The sequence below is a fragment of the Urocampus carinirostris genome, chromosome 2 (assembly GCF_059441175.1).
Source record: "Urocampus carinirostris isolate Australia breed hairy pipefish chromosome 2, RoL_Ucar_1.0, whole genome shotgun sequence".
Classification (NCBI taxonomy): domain Eukaryota; kingdom Metazoa; phylum Chordata; class Actinopteri; order Syngnathiformes; family Syngnathidae; genus Urocampus; species Urocampus carinirostris.
Genome location: NC_142350.1, coordinates 13,722,559 through 13,737,198, shown reverse-complemented (window position 1 = coordinate 13,737,198; position 14,640 = coordinate 13,722,559). Strand labels below are relative to the sequence as shown.

The 14,640-nt window shown below is 39.9% G+C and overlaps 1 protein-coding gene across 3 annotated transcripts in view; it reads right to left on the bottom strand.

Moving 5' to 3' along the window:
• The window catches only part of khdrbs3 (KH domain containing, RNA binding, signal transduction associated 3), a 149,729-nt gene that overhangs the window by 63,185 nt on the left and 71,904 nt on the right, over positions 1–14,640 (bottom strand). For all 3 annotated transcript variants that reach the window (XR_015849762.1, XM_088328998.1, XM_088328999.1), the window contains 2 exons: positions 10,185–10,303; positions 2,038–2,154 (listed from right to left, as the gene is read on the bottom strand). Coding sequence is in view for 2 of the 3 variants with exons in the window: in XM_088328998.1 (XP_088185124.1) it covers positions 2,038–2,154; positions 10,185–10,303 (236 nt within the window). In the remaining variant the exon portion in view is untranslated. The remainder of the gene's footprint in view (positions 1–2,037; positions 2,155–10,184; positions 10,304–14,640) is intronic.

Below are 14,640 nucleotides of genomic sequence, written 5' to 3'. Positions count from 1 at the left end.
CAAAGAGCAGGCTGTTCACAGAGTGCAGTTTCAAAGCATATCCACAAAAAGTCTGTTGGAAGGAAAAAATTTGGCCGGAAACGCTGCACAACCAAGAGAGATGACCGCAGCCTTAACAAAATTGTGAAGAAGAGCCGCTTCCAGAATTTGGGGGAGCTTCAAAGACAGTGGGCTGAAGCTGGAGTCCAGGTATCAAAAGCCACAGTTCACAGACGTGTCCGGGAAATGGGCTACAATAGCCCTATTCCCATGGTCAAGCCACTTCTGAACTCAAGACAACGGAAGAAGCGTCTGACTTGGGCTATGGAGAAGAAGCACTGGACAGTTGCAGAGTGGTCCAAAGTCCTCTTTTCAGACGAAAGCAAGTTTTGCATTTCATTTGGAAGTCAAGGCGCCAGAGTCTGGAGAAAGGCTGGAGAGGAGCAAAATCCAAGTTGCTTGAAATCCAGTGTGAAGTTCCCACAGTCAGCAATGGTTTGGGGAGCCATGTCAGCTGCTGGTGTTGGTCCACTGTGTTTCATCAAGTCCAGAGTAAATGCAACTGTGTACCAAGAGATTTTAGAGCACTACATGCTTCCATCTGCTGAAAAGCTCTATGGAGATGAGGATTTCATTTTCCAGCATGATCTGGCACCTGCCCACAGTGCCAAAACCACCAGTAACTGGTGCACTGACCATGGCATCACTGTCCTTGATTGGCCTGCTAATTCCCCTGACCTGAACCCCATCGAGAATTTGTGGGGTATAGTTAAAAAGAAGATGAAAGACACCAGACCTACAAATGCAAATGAGCTGAAGGCCGCTATCGAAGCATCCTGGGCATCAATAACACCTCAGCAATGCCACAGGCTGATTGCCTCCATGCCACGCCGGATTGATGCAGTAATCCGTGCAAAAGGATTCCCAACCAAGTACTGAGTGCATCAATGGACATTTTCAAATGTTTGATTTAGTTTTGCTGTTATGAAATTATTTTTTTTACTTGGTCTGAGGAAGTATTCTAATATTTTGAGATAGGATTTTTGAGTTTTTTTCAGCTGTAAGCTAAAATCAGCAATATTAAAATAATAAAAGGCTTGAAATAGTTCAGTTGATGTGTAATGAATCCAGAATGTATGACATTTTTGTTTTTTTAATTGCATTACAGAAAATAAAGAACTTTATCACAATATTCTAATTTTCTGAGACAGTCCAGTATACATATATATACACATATATATATATATATATCTCTTTATATATATATATATATATATATATATATATATATATATATATATATATATATATATATATATATATATATATATATATATATATATATATATATATATATATATATATATGTATAGAGAGAGAGAGACAGAGAGAGAGAGAGAGATGTATATGTATATATATGCGTAGATAATGTTAAGTCCTAATGCTGATTCAAAACCCCACTTTGAGCTTCAAACTCTCAGACTTGAAACCAATGGCTGGAATTCAAATGCCAATTTAAAACCGTAAATCCGGATTGAAACCCTGACTCGGACTTTAAACCTTAGTCTGAAAACCCTATGTTATTTTAAAACACTAGCTTGGGCTTGAAACCTCAGACTGACACTCTGATGCCAATATAAAAAAACTAGCTTGGGATGGAAACCCTGACTTTGACTTGAAACCACACGCTGAAAGTCTAATATCAGTTCAAACCCTTCCTTAGTCTTAAAACCCTAAAGAACCACAGGCTAATAGCTTAATGCAAATGTCAATGCTAACTTGGAATATTTTTTCCTTTTTATTAGGTGATAGCCTTTTTATTGAAGTATATTATTTTTATCAGTAGTCACACATTCCTCCACCCAGATGCCAGTATACTGTAGTTTATAGATTTAAAAACATACATATATATGTTAAATTTGAACAAGGGTAATAGCAGCCTTATTTTCTTTGACATTTTCAAACCTAATTAACATACATTGCATCCCAATAATTCCTGCACTTGGGATGCATTTTTTCAATTTCCTCACCAAAAAGTAAGTGTAAAAGTTGATTTACCTTCTCCTTGTCCCGCATGCAGCCTTTCCCCAAAATGGACATTTTGGTCAAGGTGTCCTCTTGTAGCCTCTTTAAAGAATTTCCTCGTGGCCCCAGAAGTTTGCCCACAAAGTTAAACTGCAAAGAGAAAAAGAGCGTTGGAGATCAATCAAGTAGCTGTTTGCCTCAGATACAGCTCAAAGATGCCTATGTCAATTTAGAGTAGAGTTAACTGGGAGAAGCTTTTCACAAAAGCTAATAAAACCTTTTCTTTCCTCCCTCAGCAGGATCAATACCGGCGGGAAATCAACCCTTTTTTGCCATTGTACGGCACAGGTGTCAAAGTCAAACAGATGGAAGGGCCGACTAAAACGTTGAGCTACAAGCCGAAAAACAGACTATGGGATTATGAATTTCTTTAGAATGACACATTTAGTTTTTAAATTAAATAGAAGCTACTAAAAAAGCTAACAGACATATAAGAGACACAGCTCAAATTAAAATTACAGACATTTTAGAAAAAAATTACATGAATTCTCGGAATTTGTGGAGAGGAATCACCCGGAAAAAGTGTTGAAAGGTCAGGCTATATCTCATTATGATGATGTCTGCCTCGCACGTTTCTAACAGATTGTCAAAAGCCGGCAAAAGTAGATGCCATTGGATCAGTTCTTAGACAAAAAGGTAAGTTTATATTTTTTAATATTTCAATTATTGTTTATTTTCCATAATTATTTGCCTCTTATTTATTTTTTATTGTGATGTAATCTAATGTTAAGATGTATTTGTTTCAAGTTTTGATGCTCTTTTATGATTCATAAAAATAATGTCATATTGTACTTTTGCAGGGCTTCGGACGGATTAGCACAATCACATTCAAAATGCGTCTCTATTTACAAAGTTTTCAGTTTAGGAAGCCAGGCCAAATTAATTCCATAAGTGAAGCTTCTACTGTACACGAAAAGGAGAGTTATGATTAGTATTGGGTACTTAGCTATTTTGCTATTTCTACATACATTATAGCAGGATTAGTATTCTGTAAGAATAAAGGTCGACACATTTTGTCAATGCTGCCGAGTTTGAGCAACCTTAGCACTAGCTAAACCCAATTCCGCTCACAGTTGGAGACGGTCAAAGTGAGACAAAGGCGAGCAAAGGTTTCTCGCTTCACTGCAACAATTCCTTCGCCGGTGACTTATCCCGCCTTCTCCTTTAACCGTCGGAGTCATCAATTAACCAGCTGGAGCTAAAACCTCACCTAACACTTTTTTGTTGTCAGCGCGCCTTTTGTTCACTTGGCTTAGTCAGAGGTGCCTGCCAATCCCTGGCTGATGGCTTTCAGGCCGGAGCTTTAGTGATTCACTCTCATACAGATGTTATTAACACCCTAGAGCAAAGCCAGGGTGGTAATAATGGTTTTGTTCCAAAACTAAGTGGTTATATCAGTTTGTCTGTTTGATTGAAGGAGTTTAGATACGACAACCATCTTTCCTAGGCAGTCAGGTAGGTTGTGAAAGCAGCTCAATAAAAGCAATGAAATACATCATATCATACTCTCCTTTGCCAGAAAAAGTTTGGCCAGAATCACAACCTTTCACAAGCAATAATGTAGGACACTTTTTGAAGAAATTGCAACAAAAAAAAACAGATTCAGTTATTTTAGTTTGGCTGAGTCAGCAGATTTGCAGAAAGACATTCCCTGACATACAATGTCAATGCGATATCTTGCAGACAATTAGACGGGTTGACCAACTCATGGAAAAATATATTTTTTTTAAAATCGACTCAGTACTTTTGGTTTTGCTAAGTATTTTAATGTGTGTACTGATTTTAGATCGCATTGTTTACATCATTTGCACTTTAATTTAATATTCAAAATATTGTGCAAGGGAAGGTATATTTGTCATGTTGACTTTGAATTAGGGCGGCACGGCAGATGGGTGGTTAGCATGCAGCCTTGTAGTGCAGAGGTTCATGGTTCAAGTCCAGCCAGTGCAGTCTCCCTGTGCTGAGTTTGCATGTTCTCACCGTGCTTGCGTGGGTTTTCTCCGGGCACTCCGGTTTCCTCCCACATTCCAAAAACAAGCATGTCAGGTTAATTGGTCGATCCAGATTGTCCCTAGGTGTGAATGAGCAAGTGAGTTTTCAGCTGTGTGCCCTGCGACTGACTGGCAACCAGTTCAGAGTGTCCCCTGCCCACTGCCTGAAGACGGCTGGGATAGGCTCTAGCACCTCCATGACCCTACTGAGGATAAGCGGTGCAAATAATGGATGGATCGACTTTGAATTGTTTATAGTTGCTGATTTTTGGGGGGTTGATTCTAAAACAGTTGTATTAGAAATATTTACATTGAATATTTATACTTGCATCACGGCAGTGCAGTGATTAGCGTGTGTGTGGCACAGTTCTGAGGTCATGAGATCGAACCTTCCTGTGTAGAGTTTACATGTTCTCCCCGTGCTTGCATGGGTTTCCTCCGGGCACTCCGGTTTTCTCCCACATTCCAAAAACATTCTTGTCGGGTTAATTGATCGGTCCAAATTGTCCCTAGGTGTGAATGAGCGAGTGAGTTGTCTGTCTCTGTGTGTCCTGCAACTGACAACCAGTTAAGTGTGTCCCCTGCCCACTGCCTAAAGATTGCTGGGATGGGCTCCAGCACCCCCGTGACCCTACTGAGGATAAGCGGTGCAGATAATGGGTTATTTATAATGTTAAAACTTGCAATGAAATTATTTAATAAAAAATCTAATTTTAGGCAGTTTTAATTGTAATCACAAATTAACTTGAGTAGGGGAAGGGTACAATTATTCAGTCGTCAGAGATTTGAAAGCAATAAGTGAATTAGTATCAGATTGGCATCAATCGATACTAGCCTGTATTTACTTATTAATGGCCAAAAAAATTCTGGAAAGCCCTCCCCTAATGGTAAGCAAGAAGTGCATACCCACTGCGCTACTTACAAGTAACACAAGCAAAATTGGGTAAGTGGCCTCTTGTGATACAGCGTTATTTTGTTCCAAGTGTCAAGTGATGGATATCGCCGCGGTCCCATAATGACCCAGTACCGCCACTTTAGAGCCACAGGGCTTTTCAACTTAATGAGGCTCGCCACCAAAGCCAGATTGCCTGCACACTGTGGTAAGTTGGCTAATCAGCAACCAGCATTTTGCTAAAATATATTTTTTCCAGGGTCCGTCAGACCCCAACTTCCTCATTCACTTCATGAAAAAAGACGATCAAGTATTTATGTTACTCTGCACTGATGAAACAAAAGTTGGAAGCATTCAATTATATTTACTAGATTTAAAGATACATTGTGTCTTATTTGGTGCCTCCTAGTGGTAAAAATAATCTTCATTCATTAAAAATAAAATGATGATTTGAGTAATAAGCAAACATAAATCAATTATCATACAAATGTGCATTTATTTAGCCTGTAAGACAATACAAACTTTCACCTGTTTTGCTGAAATCCGTGCATTGTGTTCTGTATTATGATTGGCTGAACAGTTGCCCTGCCCCTATTCTGCCTGTGTTTGCCTGTGTGTCAATAACGTTGTGGTCTAAGTTGTAGACATAGGTGAAACAGCTTAACGACACTACGTTGTGAAGATCAGTACTTTTATTCATTAAACAAATGTTTGAGCCTCTAAATAAGGGTTGTTCTTTATGAACTATTTAATAAATAAAGGTTTCTGTTTCGCGGATTTCCTTTTTGGAAGGCAAATCCGAGAAAAATGATGGATGTCTTTACCTTAAATATGAAAGGTTAAAAGCCTAGTAGGTTCATGCAATTTCCTCGCCACATTAGGACACCGGCCAATATGTTAAGCAGTAATACCATTTCTCATATGGAAAAATGATCCAAATATATGAGCTTTCTTAACAAATAAATCCTCTACTGTTTATCATGTACAAAAAATCTGTCCTGTGACTAATGCGCCGGGGTCCACTAATGCTTTCGCTATCCTGTTGGATTATGTTACCCGTCTGGGCTCGGATGATGTCATTGCGCTATTGGAGAGGATTGCCACGCTATGTTGGGAAATGGATGCGATATAAGAGGATGTGTGTGAAATTACAAAAACCTTCTCTTTCTTGAGATTAGAAAAAAGGAGGCAGGGTAGTACTTTTAGTCATGTGGTGAGTGGAATGTGTACTTTCAAGGAAAGAACATGAAATCTTTTCATCATTTACTGAATCTTTTACGACTTTGCCCGGTACTCAAAGAGAGGCCGAGCAGAGTTGTTGCACTAAAAAAAACAACAGGACAGGGGAGTCTTGAGATAAATCACTTGTTTCTCTGAGCAGAGAGGAGCGCTGCAGGACTGAAAATCAACCAGCGCGAGTCCTTAACCCTCATTAATGGCCTGTGGTGCATTCTGCCAAGAGATTTGGCATACTATACTACTTTGCTGTCCCTTTCTATATTAGGTACAGTAATCCCTCACTACTTTGCGCTTGGGTTCTCGCTGGTTCGCTGCTTCGCGGATTTTGATTTGAATTGTCTTTATAGTCATTGCTATCATGAACGTATCGTGCTTTGTGTTCTGACCAGACAGTACACATGTTGCATGGAGTAGGTAAGGGAGAGCTTTGTGAGTTGGGTGAGCGTGACTATGAATGTGACGGGCTATCACTCAAAGATCATGACAGGCCGAATCAAAATAAATGGCGGCAGCTAGTTTTTAGAGTCTTGTTACATTGAAAATGAATTCATCAATTGAATTGGACTAAAATGGTGATGACCAGCGGGTGCTCCGGGGATTATTATTGGGTTCTGGAAACGACTGAAGCGACATCGTGAGATAAGGCAATAGCGAGGCTGCAGGTCCAGCCTAATGCTAAGGCTGAACAACTCTCTTAAGCCACGCCTACCGACCCTGTATCTCACCAACGCCAGATCCATTACCCATGAAGTTGAGGACCTGCAGCTACAACTGATCGGAAACGGCTATCTCCGGGATGGTTGTGTTTTATCCATCGCGCAGACCTGGCTTTATCCAAAGATACCTGATTCTAGCATGCAGCTAGATAGCCGCTTGGTAAATCACCTTCTAAAACTGAAAGGAGAAACCCTCCAATTACTTTGTACTTTTGTTTAATGACAATAATAATAATGAGTTCTACTGCAATTCTGTGTTTTTTTTTGTAGATCTGTTCTTGTTGTTTTTTTTACAGTCGTATACTCTCAGGCAGTAAGGACGTCATCTCAAGGTAAGTTTGACTCTAAGGGGCTTTTATGAATGTGCGATGGATTTTCACTTTTTGCCAAGGTTCTTGTCCCTATTGACAGTGACAACTGAGGGATTACTGTATTTTTACCTTCATTCATGTGGTGAGAGGAATGTGTACTCTCAGATCTTTACATCATTTACATGAATTTCGTATAACTCTGCCCGGTACTCGAAGAGAACTTCGTAAGACAACAGAACAGGATACTCGTGTTTCTCCAATCAGAGTGAAATGCTACAGGAGTAAAAATCAACCACTGGTGGGCCTCCTCGTCATGGCCTATGGTGCATAACGAAAAAAAAAAATCATTGATTTATTGGAATCTGAGGAAAGTCAGAAAAGAGCAAGGAAACGCTGATCACCAGCGAGTGCTCCGTGTATTGTTAGCGGGCCCTGGAAGGGACTAAGCCTGTGTCAGAAAAGAAAGCAATATCAGGATTGCAGGTCCTCCCGACTGTGGCTAAGCTACATAAGAACTAGGGGGCACCATGAGAGAAAGCTGCAGGTCGGGCTTCCTGCGACTTGGCTGAGTAACAACTCTCACCCCTGTCAAGCCTTTAGCTCACCAACACCAAATCTATTAGCCTACAACTGGTGGAAAACCGCTACATCCGGGATGGTTGTATTTTATTCATCCCAGTGACCTGGCACATTTTAAGGATACCCCATGCTAGCATGCAGCTTAGCCAGCTGCTTGCTAAATTATCTTGTACTTTTGTATAATGACAATAAGGACTGTTCATTTGATTGCAATTCTGTGTATTTATTTGTAGATATATAGTTGTTACAGTCGTATACCATCAGTTGGGATGACGTCATCTTGAGGTAACTTGGACTCTTGAGGGCTTTTGCGGATTTTCAATTTTGTGAGGATTGTGGTCACCATTAACCATGATAACTCAGGCATTACTGTACTTCACCATTTTGAGATGTTAACCTCTACTTCAAGCCCTGCGCACACCTAGCGCCAACCGTGTGCGACAACACTGGCAATCAACATTTTGCTTCTGGTGTCAGATATACAAAAGAAAAACAGCGCTGCGCCAGTGGCACTGAGTATCAAAATTATTTTATATTTGGCCGCTCGATAATCAAAATCTTCAGGTGTGCGGGACAGCTGGGAAAACCATGACTGCTGATAACACAATCAGCACACTCTAAATACGAAACAACGCTGTGAAGTCTTCGACCTAAGTTTACTTTTATCCTCGAGGAAACGAATGGTCTGTGGAGAGGATGGGAATTCCTACACTTTTTAGAGAACTGGATTTTTTGGCTTGCTCACTAAAAAGGGCTGACTCATTCAGGTTGTTTTTGTCGTTCAATCCATATATTACCATTTATTGTGTATTATCAATTACTTAGACTGGGGGGGGTGGTAAAGCAAAATTAACACTTAATCGCTAAGCCTGAAAAACACAAGAAAAATAAATATGAATAAGTCTATAAAGAAAAATCTAAAATACAAATGTAACCTTTTTTTAAACTCATCAAATGTAAAGTCAACAATACAGAATCCCTGAAAAAAAATGTTGACCAATTACAAGAGAAAAATGGTGAGTCGAAGGCAACCAGCTCCTTATTATTGGGTAGTGGGCGTCATCTGCACCCAAGTTTGTTGGGAACAGCACTGGAAATATAGGGCTCACATTTTTTTGCCATGATTTGCCTTTTTCTTTCAGTGCATTAGTAAATATTGTATTCATAATTATATTATATTATACGATTATACGACTGAATAGGTTAATGAATGAGGAAGTAAGGAGAATAACTAGTGTGGTGATAGCTTGCTAAGAGTGTTGATAAAAATGTTCTGTAATGGTTTGGACATACAAAAAGAATGGATGTTTGACTCAAAGAGTATGCAGTGGAGAGGTGGTAGGAAACAAAATGAGAGGAAAGCCTAAATATGTTTGAATGGATGGATGAGGTGAAACTTGCTTAGGATCTGAGGTCAGTTTATTTAATGGATGCAAGAGGGTGTGCTAGGGATGGATGTGGATGGTGAAGGATGGTTAAGAATGACTGATATTGACGCATATCATGCAGAGGGGGTAAACCAGTGTTTGCTGTTGGCCTCCCCGCTGATAAAGGGTTGCATGGCACAGCAACTCACCCTTTGTTGTGCAGTGGGCTTAATGTGCGTTGTCTAGTTTGGAAGAGCGAAGGGGAATGAATGCTTGGTGAATCTGAGCGTGTTCTTGACTCTAGACACCTCCCACAAGGGGAATGTGGCTTTATATATAGACAGGTAGTATTCATATTTGCTATGTTAGAACACTATTTTGAATGGTAACATGATCCGAAAGTTTGTGACGTAAACAACTTAGAGGAGAGAGGAAAACTGTGCTGCTGAAAATGGCGCCAGGTGTGCGCAGGGTTTAACCAAAATTGCAGTTGATGTCCAACAGAAAATTTGACTACCTTAGTCTCCACTTTGCTCTTTTTCTATTGTGGAGCCTTTTTTTGCCACCTCAGTTTGCAGCAAGGAAGAGGAATGTCTAAATGTCTATTTGCAAAAAAACGCCTGTAGGAACAGCAACATTGGCCGTTATTTACCACGTGGACGGAAAAAATCCGTCACAAGAGGCAAGAAAATGAAATCGGCTGCGATATAATTCCCCTCAATCATACACTCATAAATATTCATTGGCGAATGAATACGGTGAGACATCAAAGTGGCATTGATCAAGGTCAGTGTAATAGAGATGTGGCATCGGTGTGTTGGTGTGTGCGATGAGATTGGAGGAATGACTCTTAAATATCGTTCGACTTGCTGAGATGACAAAATACATCTACAAATCATTCAAAAGCACAACAACAACAGAAAACATGAGGAGGCTGGTGCCAGGAATTGAAAGGCAAACTAGAGCAGGTAGGTTGCACGACCTAAAAATAAACGTAGCTGCGCTCATTCAATGTTTCGACTTACTTTGGGAAACTGCTTGACTGGTATCAAAACTTTCTGGCCCAGTTTCATGTTTTTGTTGATCACGACGTCGATGAATTTCTCTTCTTCTTTGCCTTCGTCCTTCTGGATCTTGTCGATTTCTGAAAGAAAAAAAAACCTAAAATTGGGCTCGGAGACAATTTCTTTCCCAGGGCCTTCACCCCCCTTAACAAGCGTTCAAAAACGGGAAAATATTTGTCTTCCAACTTATTTGGGAATGTGTTGCCGCTAAAGTTATTGCACTACTTTTCATTGAGCTGTTGTTAAAATTATTTTTCCATTGCACTATTATTATAACCCATCTCTAAGCACTACGTTGCTAACATTTTTGCCTATTTATATTGTATGTTATCATATTTTTCTCTTTAAAGTATTCATTAGATTTTTACCCCTAAGTGTCATTTATAATCTAAATGCATTCAATGTTTCACCACGTTAAAATCAATGACAATAAATACACTTTCTAGCCAAAGCATTTAACATTATGGCATATTGCTACATCTCAGATTTCAAACTTACAACTAAAAAACTAAAGATTATTTGTAAGAATAGACAATGTGTGAGGCACAATCGTAATGTGGAACCAAACATTTTACATTACATTTACAATTTTAAATTTGATAAGTAGGTCCAATGTTCTCTCAGCTCAGCCAACTGAGTTCCCTAAAGACTTAAATGTTCCAATGTCGACCTAAATGACTACAAATGACAAACACAGTGTGACACTGTGTGTCATTAAGTCTCAGTTATATGTGAATTGTGCTGGGCTCAGAGAGAACATGATGATGAAGAACAAAGAACACACCAGGCAGGTCCAGGATAGGGTGTTGGACAAGTTCAAAGCAGGAATAGTATACAATCAATATTTGCAACAATTACACACATCTCCCGGAAAACTCTGTGAGCAATAATATCAAAATGTAGAGAGCATAAAAAAGCTGCAAACCTAGTAAATACCTGGTCGTGGTATTTGTGGAAAAATCTGATCAACGTTGTGCACACACAGTCACTATCAAACCTTAAGGAACTTGAGCCGTTTTGTTTTAGCCGGAATCTCTATTCCAAAATGTATGATGTATGTAGATATTGCATCGTCGCTGTTTTAACCAAAAAATGTGTAACTACATAAAAAATGCTTAGTGCACGTTTGTGACAAAATAAATAGGCAAAAAACAATATTTAAGTATTAGTATTCCATCTCACTGACCTTTGTGTTTTGCGTTTCACACAAATCTATGCTTATGCAAATAAGCACCTGTGCAACATTTTTCACTTTGTCTTGAAGTTCTCCAAAGGTCACAAAAAACAGTCACAAATTATTTCACTCTGACAACCAAGCAACACTGATACTTTATCGATTAACTCAGAGATTTTCAACATTTAAGGGGCAAAGGCAGTTTTATTTTTTATCTTAAAATACACCATCCATGCAAATGTTTAAAAATGAAATCTTGGCACCAGTTTCATGTCTTCCGATCATCTTGTTGGATCAGCGGACACCAAAGTTCAAACAGGAAGAAAGAAAAAGAGGTCCACCAGGCAATCGGCAGGTTAAAACATCGCGAAGTGGTCAAAGAGAGGAGAGGAAAAGATGGTGGTGACGGAAGTGTTAAGGACTGAGCAGGAACGCCATACCATCATAGCGGTTTCCCAGAGGAGACAGGGCATCCGGAAAACATGGGAAGGGGTCATGGACAGACCTTTGTTGTGGCGCAACCTGTGGAAGATCCCCCAAGCCAGGCTCAGCTTTCTGATCCGGGCAACCTACAACACACTACCCAGCCCCAAAATCTACATCTGTGGTTTGGCACTGATGCGATCCGCCCCCTCTGAAGTACCATTAATGCGAGCCTTCAGCATATCCTCTCAGGCTGCAAGATGGCACTTCCCCAGAGGTAGTCGAAGTTTGCAGACAGAAGGCAAACAGTCAGCCAGCTCCTCCATCAAATCACCTCATCCAGTTTTCAAGGGCTGGAGACAAGGTTTGCAAAAACAACAATGCCCCTCGCCCATTACACTCTGGAAGGCTCCTCTCGCCCGCAAGCGAATGGACAATGAAAGTTGACCGCAAAAGGCAGTTGCAGTTCCACAAGGAGATCGCCGAAACATCATTGCGGCCAGACATTGTGCTGTGGTCTGTAGCCAGCAAGCCGGTCCTCCTGGTTGAGCTCACTGTCCCTTGGGAAGAGGGAATAGAGGCAGCATAGGAAACGGGCGAAGTACGAAGACCTGGCAGCCGAGTGCAGGGAGGCGGGCTGGAAAACAACAGTATGCCCAGTGGAGGTGGGGTGCAGGGGTTTTGTGGGCTCCTCAACCTCCCGCCTGCTCAGAGACCTTACATGCACAGGAGCTGGCAACCGGAGAGCAACTAAAGAGCTGTCAGAAGAGGCGGAAAAGGGCAGCTTCTGGCTGTAGCTGCGGAGGAATGACAGGAACTGGGGGCCTTCAAGCAACACCTCGGGCATCAGTGGCGTTGGCAGGGAGATTTCCCGGCCATCCCTCAGCCACCAAGAGATGTCCTGGAGTCAATGATCGGTGGTCCCCAGCTGATGACCCAGTGAGGCCCGGGTGTTCAGGGCACACAAGCATTCCAAAGGCGCTGGAGGAGGCGCGTCAGGCACAAATGCCCAGCAGGAAGACTACCATCCTGTATTTACATTTGCATGTTGCCTACATTAAAATGATTTGATGACTGCAAGGGGTGAAATGGTTAGCTTCACTGGCTTTGTAGTTTCCGGGTTTTTTTTTTGGTTTGAACAAATTTATTGACACTAATAACAGAAAAAACAATCATGACAATCTCAACAGCAATTAAGCACATTCACAATATTATATTTCAATATGACTTTTTTAACAGCAAGCACAATGTCACAATGTGAGGTTTGAACAACCCTTCTCGAAAATCTTAATAGCAATCAAGCATATTCACAATTTCATTATATAACATCTTTGTTAGTGTCAATAGATCCGTCCAGGCCAAAGTCGATTATTTTTGGTCTGTGGTTTGAACAAATTTATTGACACTAAAAACAGAAAACAATCATGACAATCTCAACAGCAATTAAGCACATTCACAATATTATATTCCAATATTACGTTTTTAACAGCAAACACAAAGTGAGGTTTGAACAAACCTTCTCGAAAATCTTATTAGCAATCAAGCATATTCACAATTTCATTATATAACATCTTTGTTAGTGTCAATAGATCCGTCCAGGCCAAAGTCGATTGTCCTCGGTCTGAACAAATCCACCGACACCAACAGCAGCAAAACAAACACGACAATCTCAACAGCCATCAAGCATATTCACAATTTTTTTATATCTGACAATATGACGTGACGATATGACGTTTTAACATTTTTTCCTGACATTTTCAACATCAATTAAACAATTTCAGAGTTATTTTCTTTTAACAGTAGTTAACCAGCGTGTAAAAGGCAATACTATTGTGCAAGGGCATAGCTCTGCCATCCCACCCTCCCAAGCAGCATTCTTCCAGTCCTCTGTGTGGGTCCTCTCCCTTCTTCGTGGGTCCTCTCCTATCCTATTTCAGACTGATCGTGGTAATTCTGAGTACATTTTTCAAATCCAAAGACTTTAGGCTTCCCAATGACAAGTGCCATGATGTATTTCAGTCCCTTGTGACATCGTACAGACACGTATTTATTTATCAACAGCCCGCCGGCCCGCCAGTAGAAGGGATCGAACAGAGCATTACTGCCATCTACTGTTAAGGAGTGTATTTGACCCTCCGTTTTTGCTCCTTTTTTGGGTCCTGCTCCACAGTTGAAAAGCACTACCTTAATCAGTACCGGTCAAGTAACTATAATCCTTTTTAGCGAGTACTCAGTTTTAGCAAGGTTTTAATAACCAGGTCTCTTCAGTGATATATGTGCATATATTGGCACTTGTGAAACTCATTTCTATTTGTTTGAGTTGGTATCAATTCACTTGTACAAACTTTCATGTGCTCAGAGGGGGTGGACCCTTTAACATGCCCTTACAAGATATAGCTAGGAAGAGGGGGGAAAGGTTGCTTCAACCACTTTTTCATGCGGCCAGGGTAGACGTTGATGTATTTGGAGGCGTAACCTTGAACACATAATCAGATGGATAACGGCGGCCTTTTAGCGCCTGTAAAATGTTTTTTACAGAAAGGGCAACTTGTGAATGTGGAATCAACAAGAAAAAAAAAAGATGCTTAAAAGAGAAAGGGTGAGACGCAGATATATATTTATGTATTTGTATTAGTTTTTCTTTTCTTTTACGTTTTATTTATATAAATAATTATATATATATATATATATATATATATATATATATATATATATATATATATATATATATATATATATATATATATATATATATATATATATATATATATATATATATATATATATATATATATATATTTATATATATATATATATATA